The sequence below is a fragment of the Ovis aries genome, chromosome 1, assembly GCF_016772045.2.
Source record: "Ovis aries strain OAR_USU_Benz2616 breed Rambouillet chromosome 1, ARS-UI_Ramb_v3.0, whole genome shotgun sequence".
In the NCBI taxonomy this organism is placed as follows: Eukaryota; Metazoa; Chordata; class Mammalia; order Artiodactyla; family Bovidae; genus Ovis; species Ovis aries.
Window position 1 is genome coordinate 18646404 of NC_056054.1, and position 25441 is coordinate 18671844.

At 56.9% G+C, this 25441-nt stretch overlaps 1 protein-coding gene and 1 long non-coding RNA gene across 9 annotated transcripts in view; one reads left to right on the forward strand and one right to left on the reverse strand.

The window, feature by feature from the left end:
• Positions 1 to 19638, reverse strand: part of SLC6A9 (solute carrier family 6 member 9) — a 31770-nt gene extending 12132 nt beyond the window's left edge. For 2 of the 8 annotated variants that reach the window (XM_027968910.2, XM_042239737.1), the window contains exons 1-5: positions 19477 to 19638; positions 13838 to 13953; positions 1675 to 1831; positions 969 to 1100; positions 314 to 584 (exon numbers count right to left, since the gene is read on the reverse strand). In XM_027968910.2, the coding sequence (XP_027824711.1) occupies positions 314 to 584; positions 969 to 1100; positions 1675 to 1831; positions 13838 to 13867 (590 nt within the window). In that variant the 5' untranslated portion in view covers positions 13868 to 13953; positions 19477 to 19638. Of the gene's footprint in view, positions 1 to 313; positions 585 to 968; positions 1101 to 1674; positions 1832 to 13837; positions 13954 to 17283; positions 17390 to 17721; positions 17930 to 19257; positions 19327 to 19476 lie in introns of those variants that run through there. The other 6 variants (XM_027968917.2, XM_042239750.1, XM_042239747.1 and 3 more) reach the window with 5 other exon arrangements.
• A 1309-nt stretch (positions 19639 to 20947) lies between these two features.
• The window catches only part of LOC121817808 (uncharacterized), a 29858-nt gene continuing 25364 nt past the window's right edge, over positions 20948 to 25441 (forward strand). Inside the window, exon 1 of the long non-coding RNA XR_006057856.2 lies at positions 20948 to 21062. This is a non-coding gene — a long non-coding RNA (uncharacterized LOC121817808). The remainder of the gene's footprint in view (positions 21063 to 25441) is intronic.

A 25441-nucleotide genomic window follows, 5' to 3' on the forward strand; every position in this document is an offset into this window, starting at 1 on the left:
TCATCTGGGACTAAAGCCCTGTGTTCGTGCTCTTCTGCTCGCCAGGAAGCCACCCCTTCTTTTCCCCGACTCTCCTCGGCTGACCTGCCTGACTGCTGGAGCCCTCCCTCTCTCGATGCCACTGTCTAAGGACTCTCACAAACTCACAAAGCCTGTGCGTCAGCCTCTCCTGGAGAGGCTGCCCACACCCCTGCCATGCTCCATTCCGGGCACCTTCCCTAGACTGCAGACCACTGCCAGACAGCGAAGAGGGAGGGCTGAAGACAGGCCCCTTGGGTAACCCCTAGAAGCCCAGGTCCCACGGGGGCCTCACCTCCAGTACTCCTCGCTGGGGCTTGTCCTCTTGAGGGTCTGGTTGAGCGCCTGAGAGACGTTGCCAGGCAGGGCAGGAGGCTGCGAGCCGTTGGTGATGTTGGGGTTATCCAGCACGCTCATGCAGTCGGGCGTGTTCCAAGGGTTATTGCAGTAGGTCCAGGGCAACACAGGCGTCATGGATGAGAAGAAGTAGTAGAAGGCAATGCAGATGACCACGTTGTAGTAGATGCCGATGTATGTGGACACCACCATCATGCCGTAGCCCACACCTGGGGGAGGGGAGGGGCAGGAGCAGCCTCACACACCTAGCTGAAGGACACGAAGCTAATTCTGAAGGGCCTAAGGGGCAGGCTTTTGTAGAGGGCCACAGAAGGGGCTGGTCAGGCCTTGGCAGGAGTGAGCTGGGGGCCGGGGGTGGGGGGCAGCGAAGGGCTTTTGTGTATGCACAGGGTAGGAGGAGAGGGTGGAGGCCAAGTAAACAATGGATCCCAGCATGTGTCCCTGGCCTTGGCTGGTGATGTGGGCCTCCGGTCAACACCCAGGTTCCATAACGGCTGGCAGTGTTTATACAGATGGGTGAGTCAGCATGGCCCCCAGAGGCCCGTGTGTGTGTGTGTGTGTGTGTGTGTGTGTATACCACATCCGGGCCTCACCTTTGAACATGGGGCTGATCCTCCAGACCCCCAGGCAGCCCTGACTTGCAAACTGGCCGAAGGAGAGTTCCATGAAGAAGAGTGGGATCCCGCAGAAGATGAGCATGATGAAGTAGGGGAACATGAAGGCTCCTGGTGGGCAGGGAGAGGGCTGGCTCAGGGCCGGCTTTGGGGGATCCCACCCTCTTCCTGCTCAGAACCCGACAGCAGAAACTTTGCAATTGGCTGGGCTTCCAGGAGGGTGTGCCATGCCCTGGACTGGAGCCTCAGTCTGAGGCACACTGCTCATGGCCTGTTTTTTAACTTGACAGGGGTTCCCAGGAAGTCTGCTCTAAGTGGAACCCAGGTCTCAGAGCTGCCATGTTTGGGTGGGAATTGATGACTTAAGCAAGCAATTTCACACACGTTAACTGATGGGGTCCTCAAATATCCCCGAATCATTTGGTGGGGCTGGGCTGTTGAAATGCAGGGGGTATAAAACTGAGACTTGGGAGGCTGGGTTGCTTTCCTCTCTACCTTTTCTCTCCTCGAGGGATCAGGCTGCTGTCAGGGGGTAAAGGGTACCTAAGCCAGGGGCTGGGGCAAAGGAGATTAGAGCCAGAGGCCAGCCTGTCTAGAGTGGGGTCTGTGCCGGAAGGGGGTGGCTGGGCCCTGGTGGCTGGGCTCTATCCATGCGGGTGGTCCCTGCCCTGTGCCCGCTGGGTACCTCCCCCGTTGCGATAGCAGAGGTATGGGAAGCGCCAGACATTGCCCAGGCCCACGGCATAGCCCACGCTCGTCAGTACAAACTCGATCTGGTTGCCCCAGTTGCCCCGTTTGAGGTTCTGGTCCTTCTTGGTGGCCTCGCTGGGCACAGCACCATTCTGTGGGGACAGGAGAAAAGCTATCGTCAGCAAGGCATTGGCATGAGGTGCCTGACCCTTCAGGCCTCCCCCAGTAGGGACACCATGGACCCTCCAGGCCCCCACCCCCACGCTGGGCTTCCCCTCTGTTGGCATGAGCTGCAGGCAGGCCTGGCAGAGAAGCACAGAGGGAAGAGTGGCTGCCAGAGGGTGCCAAGCAGGGCCTCCCTCACCAGCCCCCAGCACCCTGTGCTGGGGGCACCAGCCCACCTGAGGAGCTGCTGCCAGCATCTGAGAGGTGGGACACTGAGAGGGAGCTCGAGTTGAGAGCCCCCCAGCCCCAGCCCCTCCAAAGCCTCCCCTCTCCCCTCTGGGTGAGGATCTGGGAGCAGCTGAGCCTCATACCAAGCAGCCAAGCTGGGCTGGGCACAAAGGGGCCAGTGTCCAGACAGCCCCCCCACCCGCCACCACCACATCACCAGGCTGAGCACGCTGCCCATGGCAGGCGGCTGTGGGGGAGGCGACGCTGGACCCCTCCCCCAGCTGAAGACTTTTTCTAGGGGGCACATGGTGGTCAGGGCCGTAGGGTACAAGAAGGGGCAAGCAACTGAGCTGGGCCAGGCCTGAGGAAGGCATTCTGGGACTCAGGATGGGAAGGCCAGGGGAGCCATCTCTAATTATTGCCCACAACTGGGAAGGGGAGCCCTGGGGAAGCTGACCTGGGCTGGGGCGGAGGTCTGCTGGCCATGAGTTGGGGGAGGAGACCAGAGTTGTAGGCACCATGCCAGACTTGGAGGACAGACTCTGCCAGGGGAACTAGAGGGAGTGACTCCGGAAAAGGGTCTCTGAGCTGAGAGAGCATGGGCTGCAGAAGAGGGGGCTGGTCAGGAAGGGCTGATGAGGGGGTTGCCCCAAAGGAAGGTTGCAGGCTTGCCTGGGGAGCTGTGGGGCTGGACTAGGTGGCCTGAAGCCCCACTGAGGACCCCAACCCCACAGTTGGGACTAACCCAGTAAGTCCCTTTATAAGTGTGAGCAGACCCGTCGTCCCCCATGTCATGTCCCTTCCACCCCTGACACTGAGTCAGCCACCCTGAACTGGAGCCTGAGGGTCAGAGGAGTCTCAGAGGCAAGGGAGGACCCTGAGAGTCACCAACAGAAAGGCCCAGAGAGTCCCTGAGTGACAGAGACAGTCTCCCAGAGGTGGGCTGTTCTCCTGAGAGAAATGGCCAGGGTCCCTGAGGACACCCAGGATCAGAGATACAGCTGCACGACCTCTGAGGGACAGCACTGTACTGACACAGACCCTCAGTTTGAAAGAGACAGACTCAAGGCACGCAGGCAAAGAAACAAATGGGCCTGGTGCCTTGCCATGCTGCTGGACTCTGACACTGACCGACAGGCGCAGAGTGGGGCAATGGTCTCACCGGGCCTGTGCCTTCCAGGAAGGCCTATTTGGGAAGGCAGGCCCAGAGGCCCCAGCACCTGATGGTGGCCCTCCTAGCCAGGCACCCTTTGCTCTCAGTGGGCGCATCTGGGGGGCCCGCTCCGGGCTTGCACAGCATGTGGGCACTACTGCACAGACACCCTTGTTCCACACAAAGGTGTCACCCCCCGACCCAGCACTGCCCACAGGAGAGCCTGTGTGCATTCATTTGCAGCCTCGGAGGTTCACAAGCACCTACTATGTGCCAGGCCCTACCTCAGGCTCAGGGAATTCAGAAGCGAACAAAACACACCCCGACCCACTCAGAGCTAGAAGTCCAGGGGGAAGTAAGCCATTAATGAGATAAACACATAATTTTTACATGCAACTTTAACGTGACCACAAAGGGGAATTTCTCAAGTCACAAGAGCATGAAAGGATGACTAGGGTGGGGGTGGGAGCAGCGTGAGGTCACAGAAGGCTGCCCTGATGAAGAGGCTTGAAGGCCACCTCGGCTCTGGGCGGAAGAGGGGTGTGGCGGGGCCAACTCCCAGACCTGGTGTGACAGGTCCCTACAGAATCCCGGCTAAGCCTGTCACCACCTCCTAGAGAATTTTTTGGGGACAGGCCTAGCAATAGCATGGGGCTTCGGGGGGCATTTTTTCAGAGGGCGTGAGGCCTGCCTGGGGTAGTTTATCCATTCCCAAACAAAGCCCAGCCAAATAGGCCGCCTATATGTTGATCCTACAATAACAGTTTTATTCTGTCCGAGGCTTGTTTACTTAGGGGCACAATGGAGGATTGTGGCAGCTGCAGAGTACATGGGTGGGGTCACTAAGCAGCAGTTACAGCTGTAAGAGAGGCAACTGAGGGTCCAGGGTGGCCTCACGGGTGGAGCCAGGGCAAGGCCTCTTGCAGAGACCGAGGTCCTAAGGTTTGATGTTCAAGGCCTGAGCAAGTGCAGCAGGACCAGACTTGGGCCTCTGAGGTCTCTGCTCCTCCCCTGGCGCGGAGGGGCCCGGGAGGGTGGCCAGCAGCGAGTCGCAGGCTGACTGAGCCCTCAGGAGTCAGCAGTCGCATTCTACGAGCAGCACGCTACTGAGCCTTGCGCTCAGCAGTTCAGCCCGGCTGGCTGTGCCCCTTGGAGGCCTGAGCCTGGGGGCCTGGGGCCTGGAACTGGAGACGGGGATGGGACCGTGGTGGGAAGTAACAAACAGGAGGGGTCCGCTACGCAGGAGGAGGTGCACTGACGCCCTGCAAGTGGTGGGAGGAGCTCCCGCAGAAGCAGCACCGGCCGCTGCTCCCTGACCCTGTACCCAGCCCTTCAGTGCCCCATTCAGGAGCTGTGCAGGGAATGCTGCCGTGGGGGCCTGCTCCACAGCTAGGCCTCTGACTTTTCATTCCAGTGCAAGCTCTGTGCAGGCAGTCTGGCTGGTGAGGGCATGGCGCTCAGCAAAGGACAGAGGAAGCCCACCTTGCTCCAAGGACACTGGAGGGAACGGTCCCTCTGTGGGGCTTCCCGGGGGCTCTAGTTCCCTTCCAGCCCTCTTCTGGGGACTCCCCTTCACTTCCTTCCTGGACAGCAATGCCAAGGCCGGCGAGACTTTTCCAATGCTGCACAACTTTTTTTCTCCTTGCATAATTTTCCTTATTCTAAGCCCTCCATTCTTTTTTACCTGCTGGGCGGAAGGCCTGTCACTGATAGTAACGGTCCCTGCAGAGGTTGTTCGCTCTGAGGTGCCCACAAAAGAATCTCTTTGTGCTCATGGGTTTGACCCAGACTGGTGGCCCATCTGCCTAACCCAGCTCAGCCCCATCGACTGGCCAGGCTCCAGGCTCCTGCTGCCCATCTCCCACTTCAGGAGCTGCCCTCGCTGCCCTCCCAACCTCCCTCCTTTGTTCACATCTGGGTGGTGAGTTAAACCAGAGCGGCCTGGTGCCCTTCTGGGTTGGTCCCTCCTCCTCCGGCTCCCTGGATAGCCCCCACCCTCACCTCTGACTTGCCCTCATGGGCCTCATGGGTGATCTCCAGGGTGGGGATTGCCCTGCCCTGTGCCCAAGCTTCCCTAGGCCTGGCAGGATGCAGGCTATGGGGCGTGCCTTCCACGGCTGTGTGGGTGGGCTGGCTGATCATCCTCCATGATGTCCGCTGTGCAGAGACATACACACATAAGACCTCAGCGCCCCTATCCATAGAAGCAGTCACTGAGGCAGCAGTGTCCATGCCTGCACAAGGATTTGTGACCTGTCTTGGGTTCACAACCTCCCACCCCATCCCTGCCCAGGAGGGTGAGCCGCACTGAGCAGTTGCTTATGTAAGTCCTCTCCCTAGCCCTCTGCCCTCTGTTTATTCACTGTTCTGGGTGAACTCCTGGAATTCAGGCAGTTCAGCTCCGAGGGCAGAAAGCAGAGCTCCCCCCCACACCTTGGGCTTGGCAGGGCGGGGATCCCACACTGGGGGTTAGCATCCTAGCTTTCTAGAATCTGCGCCCTTAGGATCCCAAACCTCTTCCACTCTTAGCACTGAGAGACCTTAGCTATAAAATCAGGGGACAGACAGACAACCTCAACAGATCTCCTTAGATTCTGTAGCTCTGCCTTGCCTGGAATTTGTTATTTCTGACTCTCTCCTGTATTTTCCATTAGTTCCCACTGGCTTTCTGAACAACTTAAAAAAAAAAAAAAGTTATTTGCTTTCTTTCCGATTATGAGCTTATCATTAAAAAAAAAAAAAAAAATTGGAAACTCCAGCAAAGTGTAAAGAAACAGCGCTGCAGAGCCCGCTCCAGAGGCCACCCCCTGCCCCCACCGCAGAGGCGCCCCTCCCTTCTTCTGTCCAGACTCCGAGGCAGCCCAGGTTTCTACTCTGGGCGATGGCTGTGTTCAGGGTGCCAACTCCCGCCCTCCGAGAGCAGCGTCCACTGGCTATTTCTGTGAATCGAGAGCTCTCTCTTCTGTTCTCGGTGGACACTGAGGACTCCTGGAGCAGGCTGGGCGGGGCAGGCCCCGCTGGGAGCCGGCAGGCTTCTTGTCCAGGACTCTGAAGCCCCAGGGTTTGCTCAAGGGTGAAGTCCTCTCCAAGACAAACTTTGCAGAGGAGAACGGGCAAGACCCTACATCCCAGACTGACCCTGAGCCAAATCCAGATCCCTGGCAGCCTTCTCTGAGCTCCAGTCGGGGAATTCAGGCAGCACAGCCGTGACAGTAGACCGTGGCTGCCTCGGGAGACCCCGGGACCTCACACCCCTTGGTTCTTGGTTCCCCGACTTGTCTTCCTGAGGCAGCACCTGCCCTGCAATGACAGAGCTTTCCATCCTTCAGGTGGCTTTGCTGATCCAGACATGGGAAAGAGTTAAGCGCCGGGCTGGAGGAGCAGGACCATGGGAAAATCTACCCTAGACTCAAGCGTATGCAGGGGCTATTAGTGTCTCCTGCCTCAAGGAACACCTCATGGCGCCTCTCAGGGGATCAGGCCCTCATATGGGAGGTGAGAGAGGCAAGGACGTGCCCGGTGCTGTTTCATCCCAGAGCCCTGACTGGCAGAGGGTTCTGCCAATATTGACCCGCCAATATTGTGGACAGCAGACAGGAGATGCAGCCTGGGCATGTCGGGCTCCACTCCAGACCCTGGGGATAGTGACAAGACCACTGGGTGGGCTCTGCCTCTGCCCTGGAGCCCAACAGTCCTGCCCCACACTGTGGCAGCCGTGAGCAGCCTCTGCCCCAAACGGCTGGCATCGTGCTGGCATTTTGGAAGTGGCTTTGGTTGCTGACCCTGGCAGTCCTGAGGGTGAAGGGCAGCCCTGCATAATGCTACTCCCAAACCCAACTCAGGTCTCCCCAGAGGACATTCCTTCTCTTGCCTGCTGGAGGTCAAGTCAGGATCTGCTGCCGAGAAAGAGGTGGCTGTCCCAGTCCCCTCTCCCTCACTGCCATCAGCCACACTGTGCCTGCCATCCCCGCCCATCCCCGGCTTCCAGGGATGAGGGCACACCGGTGGTGCCCACCCCACCCGGGCCCTTGTCCTGGACACTGGCGAACATTCCACAGGGTCTGTCGCCTCCCAGCTGAGAGGCTTGCCCACCCCCTTCCCCCATCCTCACCACGAAGCCCCTGTACCAAGTCCCCCTGCCCCCTCACCCACTCTCCCCATAGGAGTAACTGCCGTGGCACAGACAATGGGGCTGTATTGATTAGTACAATTCCTGGGCACCTCCGGCCCGTCTCCCCGGGAGCTAGGACAATGCAGCTTTGATACACAGAGCAGATTCTCAGCAGGTCCTTGGGCTGGGGGAGCCCTCACACCCCCATTCTCCTCCCCCGCGCCCCTACCACACAGCTAACTCTTCCTGCTCCTTTGCACAGTTGCAACTTTTTGGGTCACTTTTGCTGGTGTCTGTCTCTCTGGCTGGCTGCGCCTGCCCTTCCCTGGCACAGACCACTCAGCCCCTCTCCCCACCCCCAGTCCTGCCTCCCAGTCTGCCTGGCACCAGAGAGGGGGCTCAACCTCCTGGAAGGTGACTGACCTGTTCTGGGGAGGAGGGGGCCACAGGTCCCTGAGCCGCCGCCATCCCAGGGTGAGCACTTGGAGCGGAGAGAGCGTGTCTCCTCCGCTCATTCACACCTCTGCCAGCTCCGGGCGACACTGACGCATCCCCTGCCTCTTCCACTGCCGGCTGGGCAGCATCAATTACTTTCACCTCATCTCCTCCCGAAGCTCTGCCTACCCCCTCCCCTGGCCCTCCCCCTCCAGCCAGTCCCCATGCAGCCCAGCGCGGATGCTCCACAGCTAGAGTGAGACGTGGGGCTTGTTGTGTTTCTCCCTTGTTCCCAGCAAGTTATTGGAACAAAAAACACATACACACACTCACAACCACAGGGTGAGGCAGAGCGGGCGCAGGAGAGAGAGAGAAGGCGGCTCGTCGCGTCCTAGAGTAGGGTCTGGGGCCCAGATGGTTCTGAGCACACAGGCCTGGCACTTGGTGGGCTCCTGGTAACGAGGTTGGGTACCACTGGGCACTAGAGATGGTGAAGGGGCAGGGAGAAGAGGACATAGCCACAGGGCACTACCAGAGCATCTCCGACTTCACAGAGTGCTGTGGCCTGAGGGGTGATGGGCCCTGGCGCAATCCCCCCAAGACTTGGGGATCCCCAGCCAGCCAAGATGGTAGAGTGTGGCCTCACAGAAGAATGTGACTGACTCTGCAAAAGAGTTGTGGCCTGGTGAACTGCACTGTCACCTGTCTGAAGAAAGATGGCATTAGCCAAGAGGGTGGCTCAGATCACAGATCCTTGAGGATTAGCACTGTGTCACCTAGAACCTGAGGCGGTCCCTCTGGAAGAGGGTGCTGAGTGGTCTGGGCAGAATGTCGCTCAGACCCTCCATCCCTCCTCTCTGAGGCCGCATTCACTGGTCAGTCTCCAGCGGGTGCTGGGCCACCACAAACCAGTGACCAGGAAGGTGGGCTCGAGTGTTCTGGTGCTGGGGAGACATAGCTTCCGGTTTTTGGAAACTGATGGGTGGGCGAAGGGTCTGGTACAAAGTAGGATCTTAGTCACCTAATATCAGGCATGAATTCTGAGGTAAAGGACCTTCCCTGTGAGTTTGGTAAGTGTGCTGACCCCAGTGGGAACATGGCAGGATGACACTATTTTAAAATTTTCTGTTATTATTATTTTAAAAATATTTAGTGGGCTGCATTGGGTCTAAGTTGCAGCGCACGTGCTCTCTAGTTGTGGCATGTGGGGTCGGCAGTCGTGGTGTGACAGCTGAGTTACTCCACGGCATGTGGGACCTTAGTTCTCTGACCAGTGGCATCGAACCCATGTCCCCTGCACTGTACGGTGGATTCCTAGCCCCTCGACTGCCAGGGAAGTCCCAACATCATTATTTTTTAAAAGGCAAAGTCTTCAGTCAGACAGGCCTGGGTTCAAACCCCAGCGCTGGTGGACCTCCCTCTGTGCATCTCCTTAGGCAAGTTACTTTACTTGTCTGGTCTTAGTTTCTTTGTCTCTAAAATGGGGATCATAAGATGTGTATAACGGACTTTTGGACTCAGAGGGAGAGGGAGAGGGTGGGATGATTTGGGAGAATGGCATTCTAACATGTATACTATCATGTAAGAATTGAATCGCCAGTCTATGTCTGACGCAGGATACAGCATGCTTGGGGCTGGTGCATGGGGACGACCCACAGAGATGTTATGGGGAGGGAGGTGGGAGGGGGGGGTTCATGTTTGGGAACGCATGTAAGAATTAAAGATTTTAAAATTAAAAAAAAAAAAGAAAAAAAAGAAAATGGGGATCATAGCTACCCATCTTTGAAGCTAGTGGACATTATTAATAATAGCAATAGATGATATATATTAAGTGCTTACTGTGAGCCAGACGCTGTCCTAAACACTTCATATGAATATATATTAACTCATTTAATCCTCCCAACAGCCCCTCGAGGTGGGTATGCTACTATGCCCATTTTGGGAGAGAAGATGGGGAATGATCTTGGCTTAAGCAAGTCTCCCAAGAGAATGGCCTCAGATCCTAGTGACTGAGCTGCTTCCAGGCCAGCCTCACGCAGCCGGGTCCCCAGACACGCTCTGCTGACTTCCGCTGACTTCCTGCGAGTCCAGACTGAGGGCCAAGCCCCTGGCTAGGCCACTGGTTCCAGGAAGGCCCAGTCATCCATGATGCCCAAATGCTCATTTCCACCCAGGGTGGGCTCTGGGCTTTGGCTGCCCTGGCCTGGGCCGGGTGCCCAGAACAGGCAGCCCTGGCTGGACAGCTTTCTCTGGCTCTGGCCATTGGGACAGCAGGCGGCAGCAGCCCAGCTGGGTCCTGGCCGTAATGAGGGCTCATTAGTGGGATCCAGCTGCTCTAGCCCCACTCAGGGAGGCTGGCTCCCCCAAGCCCGCCTCTGACTTTTCTTAATAAGAGTGGGCATTCCTCCAGAGGGTCAAGGAGTTGAGGGGCTTTGTTTGTGACCTGTGACTCTGAGGGAAGGTCCTGCTGAGGCAGGACTGCAAAGTGCTGGGGTGCTGGGGTGCTGAGGCTGCCGGGAAGCTGTGTGAGGGGAGGGGAGGCCACAGAGCTGAGTTGGTGGGCTCCAGGGGTCCAGGGTGGGGAAGGAGGACAAGCGGAATGGAGGGGAGGTCCTAATCCAGAGAGGAAGCCTGAGGAGGTTGAGCCTTTCCCTCTGGATCTAGATATTGTCCATTTCACTGGGGAGGCGGCAGTTGTGAGTCTAGGATTATCCAGTCATTGTGCAGGCTGGCCTGGCTAGGAGAGCACCTCCTCTGTGCTAGTCCTTGTCATATAAGGAGAGTGCGCACTGCGTGTTGGTGCCTGAGATAGGAGAAGACCTACTGTGTGTCAAACTGCACTAGGAAGGCACCCAGTGTGTGCCAGGTCCAGTGCTGGGAGAGCACCCACTGTGTGCCAGCCCCATGCCAGGGAGCCCTGGTGGTTTGCTGGGTCCTGCACTAGACGAGTGCCCCACGTATGCCAAATTCTGGGCCAGGTGAGGACCCAGGACATGGTCAGCCCTGAGTAGGGTGAGCATGTACTGTGCGCTTGGCACTGTGCTAGGTGAGTGCCCAATGAGTGCCATGTCATACTGGTTGAGCACTTGTCACATGCTGGGACTCATGCTAGGAGAATGCCTGGTAAGTGGCAAGCCTTCTACCAAGGGAGGGCCCAGTGTATGTCAAACCCTGTGCTTGCTGAGCTCCCAGGATACGTCAAGCCCACACTGGTTCTGCACTTGCCACATGCCAGGACCCGGGCTGGGTGAGCACCCACTGTGCACCAGGCTCTGAGATGGCTGCTGCAGACAATAAGTATCTAAACACTCTTGTCAAAGCAGAACAGAACAGGTCAGGGTGGGGCAGCCCCAGGCGGCCTGTGGTGCTTTCAAAGCCTTCTAGGACGATTGCTCCGGCACCTGGAGCAATAGCCTGGGTGACTCTGCTCTTATTCATCATGAGGCTTCCCAGTAGCAGAGCCACCCAATGCAGCAGAGATGTGGTGAGAGACCAGTGAGGCTCACCAAGGCCTATCTACCCAATGCTGTACGAGTGGGGAGCAGGCACAGGGGAAGGGACTGAGGTGGACTTCGTATGAGACTGTGGGATGAAAGCTGAGCCAGTGGGGCTCTGCTGTCCCAGGCTCCTTGCTACCAGCTCCCTGTCCTCCGAGCCCCAGGAAACCTGGCCCTACATGTGTATAAATAGAGGCACTAGGTCTCCATGAAAGGAACCACCCCCACCCCCACCCCCACCCCCACCCCTGGTGCCCCCAAGCATCCCAGCTGCTCCCAGGCTTGGAGGCACCCCGGCCAGCTGGGTTCCTGCACGGCCCTGTCCTAGGAGCTGCTGAGGCGTGAGGGAGGCAGCTGAGCTGGCCTGGCAGAGACCATCTGGGCTGGGAGTCGGGGGGAGGCACACGTGTGGCAGGCATGTGGGCCTGGGCACGTGCTGGGAAGTGGCTTGCCTTCCACGGGGCACCTGCTGTATGGAGAGCCCAGCAGAGGCTCCAAGGATGACATAGGGTAGACCCTGAGGAGACCCAGGGGGCCCATGTCTTCACACCCAATCCTGGGGCAAAGGGCGATGGAAGTGAGGACCTCATGGCCAGGGCCAGCTGCCTACTCCCGCATACCAGGGCACAAATGGCGACAGAAGTCACAGACCTGGGAGGGTCCAAGTGCCCCTGGTTTACACGCCTGGCCCTCAGCTCCCTCTGTTCTGCCCCACCGTGGCCTCTAGAGAAGGAACATCCTTCATGATCTGCCCTTAGGGGACCACGGGCAGCTAATGAAGTCCGGGTTCAGCTGACCAGGTTAGCTAAGAGGGATGGCGCTCCTCAGAGACAAGCGCTACATGGAGGCAGCACTGGTTCCAACTGGGTCCTGAGAATAGTGTAGCCCAGGGTCATAAACAGAACTGAAAAAGAAGCAGGAATAGAATCTCGAGCAACCACTGGGGGTGCCCAGGGGACCTGCTATGGAGCCTCAGACACAGCAGCGGCGGGCAGATGTCAAAGGTCAAAGGGCATGAAGGAAACTAAGCTCTGGCTATCTTTAGGCACATCCTGGTGCTGGGAACAGGCGTCCCAAGGCAGCATTCCCTTCTACAGACAGGCTGGCCGGCAGAGCCTGGGGTCTGGGAAGCTCAGCCCCGCCAGGGGTTCTGGGACCTTGGGATTCAGGCTCTCTGTGCTGCCCACGTGGGTCCCCCATCATCCCTGCCTGCCCGCGCCAGTCCTTTCAGGGTCACTCCAGAGAAAGCAGAGCAGCCAGGGAGTACTCAGAGGGTTTCTTAAGTTTCATGGGACTCAGAATCTCCATGGAGGGAGGGGCAGAGCTGCACTCCAGTTTCTGCTACGGGCCCATGGCAATTCCAACACTTCTGGCAAGAAGGAAGCCAGTCTTGATCCTATCACGGCATCTACTCCCCCTTAGCAAGTATGAGGGTCTTGAGCCCTCCGTCTCTGCCTACGTCTGAGCACTTAAGAGTTCAGGCTGGGTCAGGAATACTTTGAGAAGCCTAGTTCATTCAGACTTGTTCCAATCAGGAGTGGGCCAGACCAGAGTAGGCCTGAGGGGCTGGATGCTGGAAGTTCAGGACCAGGCCGGAGAGAGGGTCCTGAGCCTGGAGCACAACTGTTTGGCTCCCTCCCAACAGCATTTCTCTGGACCCTGGACTTAAGAGTCCCAGAATCCCTGGTGAGAGACAGGGCTTGTTTGGGGAGGGCTCAGCAAGAGACCCTGGGTCAATCAGTTTTTCAGTGAATGAGAACAGCAACGGGAGAATCCACGTGGGGAAGGGAGGAGCCAAGGGAAGGGCCATGTTTAGCCACTGGCTTCCTCCAGGGCAGCTGCAGTCTCACTGGATCTTGAGGCAATATCCCCAGAGAAGAAATACGACTGCCCTTGGGGTATTTTCCTGGCTTCTGATTCCAGAGCTGGCCGGCTCCACCCATCCATGAGCCATCCACCCATGAGCTGGCCCTGCTCTTGCCCACTACTTCATACCACCTCTCCTGTGCTCTGAGGCAGCAGGCAGTGAAGAGCTGTGACTTGGCGAAAGGGGAGAGGGATGTTTCCTGAAAGACCTCACATGGATTTAACATGAAATGCTCTATGCTATTTTTCGAGTGGAAGACGAGAAACATCCGTCTCTGAGTACTCCTTGATCAGCACATACTGAATGCTCTCCACAGCAGGCAGAGCACAGGATGGGGGTGTCGGGGTGTCAGCCATAGGACAGCCCTGCCGGCAAGATCGACTGCAGCCTGCTTTCCAGGATATCTTGTGATGAGTGTGGGGAGTGTGCTTCCTGCTCCCCAGCATGACTTTCGGGCTCTGTAGCAGAATCTGCCTGCTGTGGGCTCCGAACCGTGGCAGTATCTAATCTGCTGGGTGAGGGGCTGCCTGCCTGGGCCTGAGACAGCCCTACCACTCAGGAGTCCTGGCAGTGCCAGACTTGGGGCCCCATGGAGCCTCCTAGGCCCTTCTGTCGAGGCCAGCAGCTGACAGCAGGCCCCAGAAGAGACGGACGGCGCTCATGACCCCCACCCTCTCCCTGCAGTCTGACCCCTGTACTCACCAGCATCCCTTTGGCACCTTTTCCTACCATGGTGGTGGTGGGTTAGGGGCTCTGGACTCCCAGACCACACTCACAGGCTCTGTTTCTAGCACCTTTCAGAGTACAGGCCTCCAGAGCTGTGGAGAGAGCAGAGAATGAGGTGAGGATCTGGCCCAGGGAAGGCAGGGCAGGACATGTGTGGCCCTCCAGAACAGGTAGTGCAGAGCCCAGATCACCTGCTGCTCTTCCCTCCCACCCTGTTTCTTTCTGGATGACCCTCAATCCAGTTCCTACCTCACTCTTCTCCCAACCCTTCCCCTGGATCCCTTGGTCTCCAGGCTTCCTGTCCCAGTGGGCAATGGTCTATTTTTGACTCTCCAGATGCCCAATTCTATAAAAGATAAAAAATGAACACAGAACTGGGACAGGGTCCAATTCCTTCATTGTCTGTGTGAATGGCCTCAACCTTTCCCCTGAAGGGGAGTCAGCTTGGATCAGCACATGCTCCCCCACCTCGCTCCGGCCAAGCGGCCAGGATGGGCCTTCCTTATCCTGGTGCTGCTCAGCCTGGGCTCCAGGCATCTGGGCTTGTTGTTACATCACTAACTTGGACCAGACAGAAGCTCTGGGCACAGCAAGCACAGCATGTGCAGGCATGCCTCCGTGCCCTTGCTCAGGCGGGCCCCTGCCGAACACCTTGACTTCTGCTCCCCTGGTGAAATTCTACAAACCCTTTGGGACCCTGCTTCAGTGTTACTTCTCTTCTGTAGCTTTTCCTGACATGGCCCCCACTCCACTCCAGAATGAACAAATTGCTTCCTCTTTTGTGTTTTGTGTTACCAGTGTCCTTATAAACTCACTCTAGACATATTTGCTTATGTCTGTCAACTGTGGGTTGGCCAGTTCCCTGAAGGGTCGGATATGTTTTATTGACTCCTCTGTGCCCAGCTCAGCTTGCAGAAAGTGTTGGTGGAATTGAGTTGAAGGGAAATGGATAACACTGAGGCCTTGGAATCAGGAGCCAGGTCAGCTCAAGAGATCTTTCAGAGTCAAGTGGGGCTGGCAGTGCGGGGTGGGGAGCAGACAGACTGACAGGAGGCACGGCCATGCGGCTGCTGGTGTCTGAATGTTTGATGTCGAGGGATGGATACAGATGCAAGACAAAGTAGTTTTTGACGTGCCACAGGAATGAAATCACGCTACAGGAATGGAATCAAACTTCGAGAGCCTCAAGGAATGCTCTCAAGGGAGGAAAACCCGTGGTCAGATGGACAGGGAGGTTCACCCTTCATAGGAGGTTTCTATGGGTCACAGGAAGGACTGGGGTCTTCTCTGGGTACTCTCAGGGAGTGGCTGCTACTGCTGCTAAGTCACTTCAGTTGTGGACTGTAGTGCAAAGGCTATTTCGTGTCACTTGGCCCCACCCACAGCCACCTTAAGAGTTCACCCGCAGACCAAGGAAGTCATTGGAAAGCTAGAAGAGAGGAGGAACCAGCTTTTCTTTGCCTATGCAAATCTTCCCTAGGTTCCCTTCGGCCTTTCCCCTGGTCGCAGGATGTCCTGCATAACCTCCTCAGGGCCAGGCAAGGGTGTGACTTGTGACCATTCCCCTTAGTCATCCAGGCCAGGTTTCTTGCCCCTCTCAAGAAGTCCCTGCTCATGGCTTTGGTCTTCTGGGGTCGGTCAGAAGAAGAGGGAATGTGATCATACTCTTGTTCTCACTCACCACATCCCTGCCTCCAAGCTATAAACTCTAGACTTATTGTCTTCAAAGCTGTCACTCTTTGGCTAACAAATAATAATGACAATGAGGATGGTAATGAAGTGGAGCCACCTCACGGGTTGGACATCGTGCCTTCTGGTCAGATGGGTAAACTGAGGACACTGTCCTGGAACCTGGGCTACAGGGTGATATCCCTGAACAATGCAAATATGGCCCTTGTGCTCAAGGCGCTTCTCCTTCTCGGTGGGAAAAAGACTCCTTGGCCGTGGCTCCCAGGACAAAGAGTTGGGTGGGTGCAAAGCTTTGCTACTTCTCCTGCCTCTGCTATTCCTGTTAAATGGCCCCATCCATCCATTCAAAAAGTACCACCTGAAAGCCTATGATAGGTCAGGTCCTCTGATAGGGGTTGGGCATCCACATTACCCTGGCACCAGGACTGCCCCTCACCATATATGGGCAACTATTGACAAGCTCTTCTCTATCTGTGCCATGTGGGTCAGAGTCAGGTTAGCTTGTGATGAAGTGCTTGGACTCTGGGACCTGGGAGGAGGAACTGACTCTGCCAACTCACTAGGTATGTGACTTCAAGCAAGTTACTTAACCTCTCTGACCCTTGGTTTTCTCAATCTGGAAGATGGGGCTAATTATACTTCCTTTGTACCTTCTGAAGTTTCTGCTTAATATTCGATTCTACAGGTCCTCCACTTTCTCCTTCCCTCCAATCCATTAATCTTCCCAAAGTCCTAAAACCCTGATTCCTTCCAATAGTCTTCCACAGCCAACAGGATATGGCCTAAATTGTTCAGCAGGCAGTTAGGGCTGGCCACAGTTCAGTTCATTTATTCCACAAATATTTATTTCAGGCTTGCTCTGGGCACCTGTGCTGGGCACCAAGAACTCTTGAGTCTCTGGCCTCCTGAAGCTTACAGATTGGGTGGAAACAAGTGAAACCGGTGACTCAAATGCGTATAATTAGAGCCTATGATAAAGGGTGCGAAAGTGAAAGATCCTCTTTACCAGAGTCTGTACCAGTGAGGCCTGGCCTTGTCTGAGAGTTACACAGGACTTTCCTGAGGAAGTGATGTTTAAGAGTCAGAGGGGCATGATTAGGCAACAGTGAGCAACAGAAGAGGAAGAGAGATTCAAGCAAATGAAATAATATAGAGAAAGACCAGGAGCCTGGGGCTCAGAGAGTGAGGGAGAAAGTGGCCAAAGATGAAGGTAAATGCATAAGCAGGGCCAGGGTCTATGGGGCCTTGTTTTGATCTTTATCCTGAGGGCAATGACAGCCACTGAAGTCTTTAAACCCGAATTGTAACTGCGAGGAGGAGCAATTGGTGGCGTGTGCATTTTGAAAACGCCAACCTAGATTAGTATGGCGAAAGGACTGGAGGGAGGGGAGAGAGGAAGAAAGGAAATTGACTAGCAATAGGCCAGGCCAGGAATGAGGGGGCTTGGTTCAGGAAGGTGATGACGGGGTGAAGAGAGGTGCACAGATTTGAGAAAAATATAGAAGGTAACTTTGGTAGGACTTGGTGATGTATTGGACTTGGGGGTGAGGGATAAGGAGGGGTCTCTGGTTTCTATGGGTATTATAGGAAGAAGCCAGTGCCCATTCCAGGGACAGAAGTGCTGGGGATGCTGCAGGTCTGGAGTGGGGAGAGGATGAGCTAGGTTGGGTGAGCTGGGTTCAAGTTGCCTATGAGCCACCCAAGGAAGGACAGGGAGAGGATAGTCATAGGACCTGGTCCATCTTTACTGTCTCACTGCTCAGTCATCTTCTCCTCCAGACAGGACTGTCAGGTCAGTCAATGTTAAGGGTCCATCTGGGCCAAGCCTTGAAGTCATTGCTGGGGATGGAAAGGTGACATGTTCTTTTCCTGCCTTCAAGAACCTCACAGTTTAGGAGAAAGAAGAGGAAGCATAATTTCCCATTCACTGTGATGGAGGGAGGGGAGGGGCTGTGGGAGTGGGGAAGGGCCCTTAGTTCTGCCTAGAGCCCAAATCAGCTATCTACAGCCTCTTATGGCCACCTGCGGGCCATGTGGGACTATCCAGCATCCCCAGAGGGTTCTTGCCTTCATGCCTTTGCTTAGGCAATTCCCTCTTCTTTGAGCACCCTTGTTCCCATTTCCATCTGTATATACCCCACCCATCTTCAAAGCCATTCCAAAGCCATTACCACCAAGAAGCCTTCCTTTCTCTTCCGCTTGCAGTCTTCCCACTGTGCCCCCGGTTACCCCCAATGCACGCAGTGTACATCTGATCAACACGTTCCTCACACGCAGCCGTTGTAGCATGGTTACTTGTGTCCAAATCTGCCTTCCCCACCAGCTGGAGAAATCCCAGGGCAGAGGTGTGATTCTTCTGCATCCTCAGAGCTGGGCACTGAGCCGCAGTCGCAGTGTAGGCCGAGTTAAGGGGGCGTTTTCTCTGCGGTGCTTGGAACACTTGGGCATGCTCAGTGTCGCCCATTAGTCCCTTCCTAGAACCAGTCCCCCCTCACCCACTACCCTCCAATCTTCTCACACTCCCTCACTTTGGGGTTCTTTAACCTCTCAGGCCCTTCTCTCCTTCTCCACTCTTAGGCACCACCCCCCCCCCCCCCCCCCACCCCCGGCCTTTATCTTCTATGAGAGAGCTGTCAGAGAGACGGGGACGCGGCTCCTTTAAGAGTGGCCAGCGAGGGGGCGTGGCCTGCGGAGAAAAGGGGGCGCGGCTCCTTTAAGAAGCCGCGGGTCCGCTAAAAAGAGGCCCCTGAGCGGCAGGAAAAGGCGAGGTTGCTTTCAAAGCTGTAGCACCGCCTGGAGAGCCCGGATTCCTCGAAGCCGGCGCGCTCGCCTTAATCCCGGTGCGAGGTGTCGGGAGCGGGCGTTACATCAGCCGCCACGTGTGGGCCTCTCAGCTGGTGTGGGGGCGGTGACCCCGCCCCCCGGCCCCTGCGGTGGAAAAGTACCGGGGCGCCCAGGTCCCCGCCCCCTTGCCCCGCCCCCGGGCCGGCTCGGGCCCCTCCCGGCCCTCCGGGAAAGCCCCCCTCCCTCCCGGCCCCAGCCTCGCGGTCTGCTCCCGTCGGCCGTTGTCTGCGGGGTGCGGGGCACCGGTTGGGGGTGGGCGCCCGGGGCTGCTAGGCCCCTACCCTTACCTGCGGCCGCTCAGGCCCGCCTTACTCACACCCGGAATGAAGGTTGGGATGGGGAGGGCGCGGATTCTTCCCGGGAGAGCAACCGCCCGAGAATACCGTGGCCGTAACCCCTTCCCAAAGCCGGGAGCCGCAGACAAGGGTCCGAGGGCACCGAGACTCCCTGGCACGGCTTCCCAGGACCTTTGGGCGCGCGGGAACCCGCACCCGACCGGCGAGTGGGCGAGCAGATAGGGAGGCAGGGCGGCTGGAGGGGCCAGATAGGCAGCCAGGCCGGCCGGCGGCCGGCGAGAAGATGGAGAGCAGGAGCCCGCATGCGGGGCGCAGACCCGGGTCGCCGATGCCCGGCGTCGGCAGGCCCCAGCGCGCAGACCCACTGGCGCCTCGTACAGACGCTCTGGTTCCGGAGCTGCCGGTACTTTCACGCGCCCGCCGCCCGGGACCAAACCGGCATCGGCACGCATCTCCCCCTCCTCCAGGAGCAGCCACCACCCCCCCACCCCGCCGCCGCCCGGCGCCGCCGTTCTGCCCGCTGCAGCTCCTTGGTGACAGCGGTGACACCCAGACGCACGCACCTACCCGACCTTTCCGGCGAGACAGACATCCCCACGCGTGCACCCACTCTCATCCACAGATGCCCGCATGCATGCGCGATCACACACACACACTCGCTCGCTCGCTCGCTCTCTCTCTCGCTCTTCCTGGGGCTCAGCCCCGTGGAGCCAACCAAACACCCAGACCGACGGCAGGATAGAGAGAGGCTCGGGCCGCAGCGCCCCCTTCCCATAGCCCCCTTACCATACTGCAGCCCCCGGCCCAGGCGAGCTGGGTCCGAGCCGCGGTGCGCCCAGGTGGCTTTCTTAAAGGGAAAGTTGCATCAGCCTCTTGAGGCTATGTGCCGCCGCAAGTCTGCCCGCCCCGCGGAGCTGCTCGTCGCTCCTCCTGAGCTTGTTGTGTTTTGGTTTCGGGGAGGCGGGGGCCAAGAGTTTGGTGAAAGTTTGGAGAGTGAAGAAGGCTTGGGAGACCTAGCCAAGTCCCTCCCCTCTCGGAGCAGCTCCCCTGGCCGCCCTGCCCACCCACGCCACCCCCCCACCCCATTCTCATCCCCACCCCCCGGCCAACTTCTCAGGCTCCTCCTCCCAGGGAATAAAATTACAAGTTGCTCCAAGCTTTCCGACGATTGAACCCCACGAACCCCTGGGAGTGGGCTCCGAAAAGGAGCCCCCTGCTCCGCCCCATCCTCGCTGCCCTCCAGCTGGGGCCCTTGGAGGAAGTAGATGTCGTCCCCTTCGGCTAGGCTGGAAAGAAGCCAGAAAGGCCTGGGGCACTTGGGGGACTGGGGCTGGAGTTAGCCTGCCAGGCCCCCGGCCTTCTGCGCCTGCGTTCCCCCTAGAGAGAAGTCTGAGCAAATTCCATCCCCTTTAGAGCGGTGCCGCTGGGGACTGTGGGCACAGCTGGGTAAGGCCTGGGTCCTCCTCCTTGGGACTGGAGGGCTTGGGGGTCCTTTCTCCACGGACCTGCTCACTGGTTTGGTCAAACCTACACTGGCTCGGGTTCTATCCTTGTGTTGGGAAGGTCCCCTGGAAGAGGGCACGGCAATCAACTGTAGTAGTCTTGCCTAGAGAATCCCATGGACAGAGGAGCCTGGTGGGCTACAGTCTATAGGGTTGCAAAGAGTTGGACACTACTGAAAGGACTTAGCACGCACAGGGGTGGTTGTATTATAAGGGCTGCTGACACCAACCTGGGCCCTCTGTTCTCGCCCTGGGGAGACTTTGGAGGTTCCAATCCTAGCTATAGGAGACTTTGCCAAAGGGAGCTTTGCTGTGCCTCAGTTTCCTGTCCTGCAAAATAAATGAAACACCTTGCTCCAGGCTGCCTCTGAGCAGCAGAGCTTGGCAGTTGGTGGAAAGGGGCTCCCACATTTGCTTGTCTTGAGGCCGCCAGCTTTCGAGGAGAAGGGCCAGTTAGTACCGGCCGTCAGGGGACTGTTGTCGCCCCAGCATATGCTCAGGAAGGGACCAGTCTCTTCTCTGCACCCTGAGTCTGTCCTCACTCTTGTCTGCCCAGGAAACCAGTTTCTTTGTTCCCTGGGGATAGTCAGCCTCCAAAAAGCTGATTCGCACATGCCAAACTCAAATAAGATCAGTTGACAAGTGAGATTCCACTTTATTTACAGAGGCTCTGAGCAAGATAGCAGGTATCAGGCACTGACACTTCCTGCCAAGGAACGCCAATCCGTTCCACCAGGCTTCTCCGGGCCCCAACCACTCAGAACTTATAACTTATTCACATTAGAGGCTTGGTTAGAACCGGGACGATTTGGAGACATTACTCTCATCAGCAAGAGTATTTTCATTTTTACTTTGTCCCCAGCCTTGCAGGTTTGTGATTTGTATTTTATAGCTTGTTTGTGATTTGTTTTCTATGAATGAACTGCATGTGTCTTACGTGTGTGTATCCTCTTCCTGAGCAGTCTGTGGCCCCCATGCCCCCTGCCCTTGTGCATTTGTGTAGATGGATCTGTGTTTGTGGGGCAGTGGGGTCTCAGTGTGCATGTGTGCCCAACTCTGGGGACTGGGCCCCTGTGATCCAAGCCTCCCTCCCTCTGCCTGTCCTGCTGGGATGTAAATTCTCTTACTGGTCTCTCCCTCCCTCCTGCTGGGGCTTGTCATAAAGGGCCAGGACACAGGGAAGACAGGCTGGAGGCTGCTGGAAGATCCTCCATGGAGTGGAGTGGGGACAAGGAAGAATAGGAGGGTGGGACAGTGGCTTCCATTCCCCTTGAAGGAGTAGACTGGGGCTGGGGGCCCCTGAGAAAAGAGCACTGAGTGTCAGTGAAGCTTCTGGGACCAACGTGGCCACCCCACTCTAAGGACTCCACACAAAGCAGGGGTGGGGGGGGGTGAGGGGGAGTGGGCTGGGATTGGGAGAAGCGAAAGGGAGGAGAGCTTCAGGGCTCAGTCCTGAGTCAGGGAGAAGGTGCATTTGGGATGAATCCTGGGGCAGAGAGACAGTCTCACACTTTAGCCCATGGGGTGGGGGGAAATAGATTTTCCCTGGGGAATTGGGAAAGTTGGCAATGTTGCCCACATGGGTTTTGCTAGACTGATGACATCACACAAAGTACATTTGCATATATACAGAGACTTATAGATCTGTGCACTTTACCCATTTTTATCTAGAAAGGGCTTCAAGCAGATGCACAATGAGGTGAGTCCTGAGGAAAAGCTTAGGAGAAAGATTCTGGTTTGAAAAGTCATCTGTCTCCACAAGTCGGAGACTAAAGCAGCTGTTTTCTTCCAGAATAAGGCCCCAAGGGAGGCAGGTTTGGGCCTAGCCCAGGTCAGAGCCAAGATGGCTTCACCCCCACCGTGAGCTCCCCACCCTAGACCGCTGGCCCACAGGATGGGAAGGGCATGGCTAGCCTGAGCCACCGTGGGGAGAGGAGGGGGATCAGGCCAGAGGACAGAGGGGAGGACCAATGGGTCAGACATCTCCCTGGCTGGCTTCTTCCTGGGCAGGGCAGCAAGAGGGCAGGCAGCGGTCGGGCCCCACCCACTGTGGTCTAAGGCGTGTCTCAGGAGCCTCCCGTTGCAGTGCTATTTCCTGGGAGGGCTGGGTCCACGTCAGATCCCCTGGTGCTGACTGGTTTCACTAGTCATCATCAGCCCGAAGAAGCAAGGCCTCTGTTGGGTGGCACAGAGTGTGCTTAGGTGTGTTTCTGGTGGGATGAGGGATCAGGCCAGACATAGGCCACTTCTGGAAGGCATTGTAGGAGCTGGCGGCACTGGGCATTTGGTGGAGGGGTGCCGGGAGACCCTGCAGAGAAGTGGGGGAAGGGTGGATATTGCTTTGAGTTACAGCCTGGCCTGACCAGACTTGAAGACTCAGCCTCAGGAGCTGCAGAAGCCCCCTGGACTTTGCTTTTAGTTTCTTCCTCCCTTGAATGCCTAGTGGTCAGTGCCTAGCACCTTCCCTACCCTGTCCCAATGCAAGGGAGGGATCTAGGTTGGTTCCAGATCCAAGAGCTGCCTCTGGGGCTCCGTGTACCCTTCAGCCCATCCTGCTGTGTTTTCTCTGGCCCTGGTCCAGGTGGGCAGCATGAGCCAATTACAGGAATCAGAGCAGGGGCCCAGGCTGGATCTCAGCAACTGCAGGTAAAATTAGAAAGAGAGATTGGAAACGTTGACTTTGGCCTGTCTGGGGTACAGCTCTGATGTCCAGAGCATTCAGTGTTCAGATGTCTGAATACCTTAGAGCTCTCGAAATCCATGATTCCCAACGCCAAGGGTGCCAGAGCTCTGAACACCACAGCGAACCCGAAACCTAGAGTTCCCAGCACCCAGAGGCCCTAAATGCCCAGGGCACCTCATGTCTAGGCCTCTGGGGTTCCTAACATCCAGCGCTCTGAGTGCCAATTCACTGGGAAGGAATCTGGAGTCGGGGGAGTGGTGGCCCTGTTGACCCAGGTCCCTCCAGTGACTGGCACTGTCTGAGGAGAGGCTATCACGGAAGCTGGGCCAGGGGTGGTGCTGGAAGCAGCAGCGATGCTTCCTTGATGCTCTCATCCTGTCCTGAAGTGGGATGGAGACTGGTGACTTTTCCTCCGGTCCCTCCCCACCCCATGTCACATGACCTGTGTAAGTGAATGTCCACTTACTCACCACGTATGAATGTACATCTACTCTGTGCTGGGAACTGTGCTGATTTCTAGGAACTCAGCCCTGAGAGGAAAGGAACTCCTGCATATGGGAACGTGACCATGTGTATGTCACGTGCTGGTGTGAGACAGCATGTCTCTGAGGCCCACGTGTAGTCAAGGGCTTGGCTGTGAGAATGAATGGCTGCTGGCCTGCGAGAATGTGGATGTCAGGCTGTGAGCACAGACCGTCAACAAGTTGATGTGTCTGACGGTCAAAGCGAGTCTGACTATGTCTCTCCATCAGGCCATCTCTGCCTCACTGCTTTTTTAAGGGGTGGAGGTAAGGTCTCTATTCCGCCGGATCAGGCCTCCCTGTGAGGAGCAGGAGGCTAGTTCTGGGCTAGAGCCTGACACCCAGAGCCGTCCTGTTGACGGATGAGAGATTCCTCCCACTGCCCCTGCCCCTGCTGAACCCAGAGCCTCCTTGGATTGGGAGGAGTGGCTATAAGTGGAGCAGCCAACACCAAAAATAGCCATCCACCCTGGGGAGAATCCTGAGACACCACCCCCTCCTCCCAGTCCAGCCCAACCCAGCTTGCTGACCTGGAGCCTGGGTAAGGCTCCTGTCTGACTCTGCTTCCCTGGGTCCTGTCTGAGTAACCCTTTCAGACTGGGAGGAGGAACTAAGCCATGATGTGCCTACCAATGATGACATCACAGGGAGCTGTGACATGATGGGGAGTGACACTGGGCCCCAAGTGGGTGGTGTCTGGCGGCCCGAGTGGGTGGGTCTCCATCTGCTGGCAGCACCCCACAACTCCCAGCAGCTGAGGATGGCGAGGCTGGATAAGGTTTACTGGGGGGCCCTGCCTTATCAGTCTTCCCCACATGCCTGATAAGCCGCTTACCCATGGACTAGCTCAGGGAGCAGGCCGGGAGCAGGCTGGAAGAGGGGAAAGGGTCAGCTGGGGCTGGCTGAGCTCCAGGGCAGACAGCCAGGGTCAGGGAGCCATGGCAGAGCCCCAGAAAGGGGATGGGAGGGGTCCCCAAGACAGCCATGGCTGCCTGCTTTCTTATCCCAGAACTTCCACTTAATAGCCAGGTAAACCAGAACCTCGCTTTCCTCAATATCCCTCAACAGAAGACTATCAGTAGCGGCTACCAATCACAGTACTGTTGTGGGGATTAAATAGGGTGAAGTAGGCACGGAAGAGGGCCTGGTACATAGTGAGTGCTCATCCTCCTTCTTAGGGAAGGCCAGGATCCTATCAGGGGCCCACCTGGCCCAGGAGCAGCCCTCGGCTGGCCTGAGCCTTGCTGGGGTTTCCAGAGTCTGTGCAGCCCCATCCCCATGCCATCCCAGTCTGCGCTTGACTCCAGACTCCCCAGGAATCCTGGGCTTCCTGGCAGGATTTCTTTCCAGTGCCCGCACTGACATCTTGGAGCCCTGGTGCCCTCTGGTGACAAAATCCATCCATGGCAGTTACAGCTTATCCCTAGGATACATCTGTCCAGACAAAGTGCTGTCTTTATGCCTGCCTCACATCATGTTTCCAAGGTAGGAATTATCCTCATTTTCTAGAACTGAGGCTCAGGCAGGTTACATAATTTGCCCAAGGTGAAAGAACTAATCTAAGTGGCAGAACCTGAGCTTGAACCCAGGTTGGCCAGTCTCCAAAACCTATGCTCTTACCTTGCAAACAACATACACACACGGTCATGTGGCGACCCAGAGTTTTATGTGCCATACTGATAACTGGATTGCAGCGATGCCTGGGTGTGTGCTCATTGAAATTCTTCAACTGTGAATACAAAATCGTGTGACTTGGTTTTGAGCACAGTGAGGTTGGGTGTTTGACCATGGAGGTGTTTTGCGTGGCTGTATGATTGTATTGTGTGAGTGTAACCATAGTTAAGCTGGGCGTTTATGTTGTGTGAAATTAGCCATGGCAAAGTGCAGCTGTGTGTGTGTGTGTGTGACTGTTGTCGGGGGGTGTGTGGCTAGCTAGCGAGATTGTGTGGGGGAAGCTGACCGAGGGCCCTGAGTTCCCAGCACCGCTTGCCTTTGTGGTCCCAGAACTGTGTGTGCTCACCATGACACACTTGATGGATGGCTCA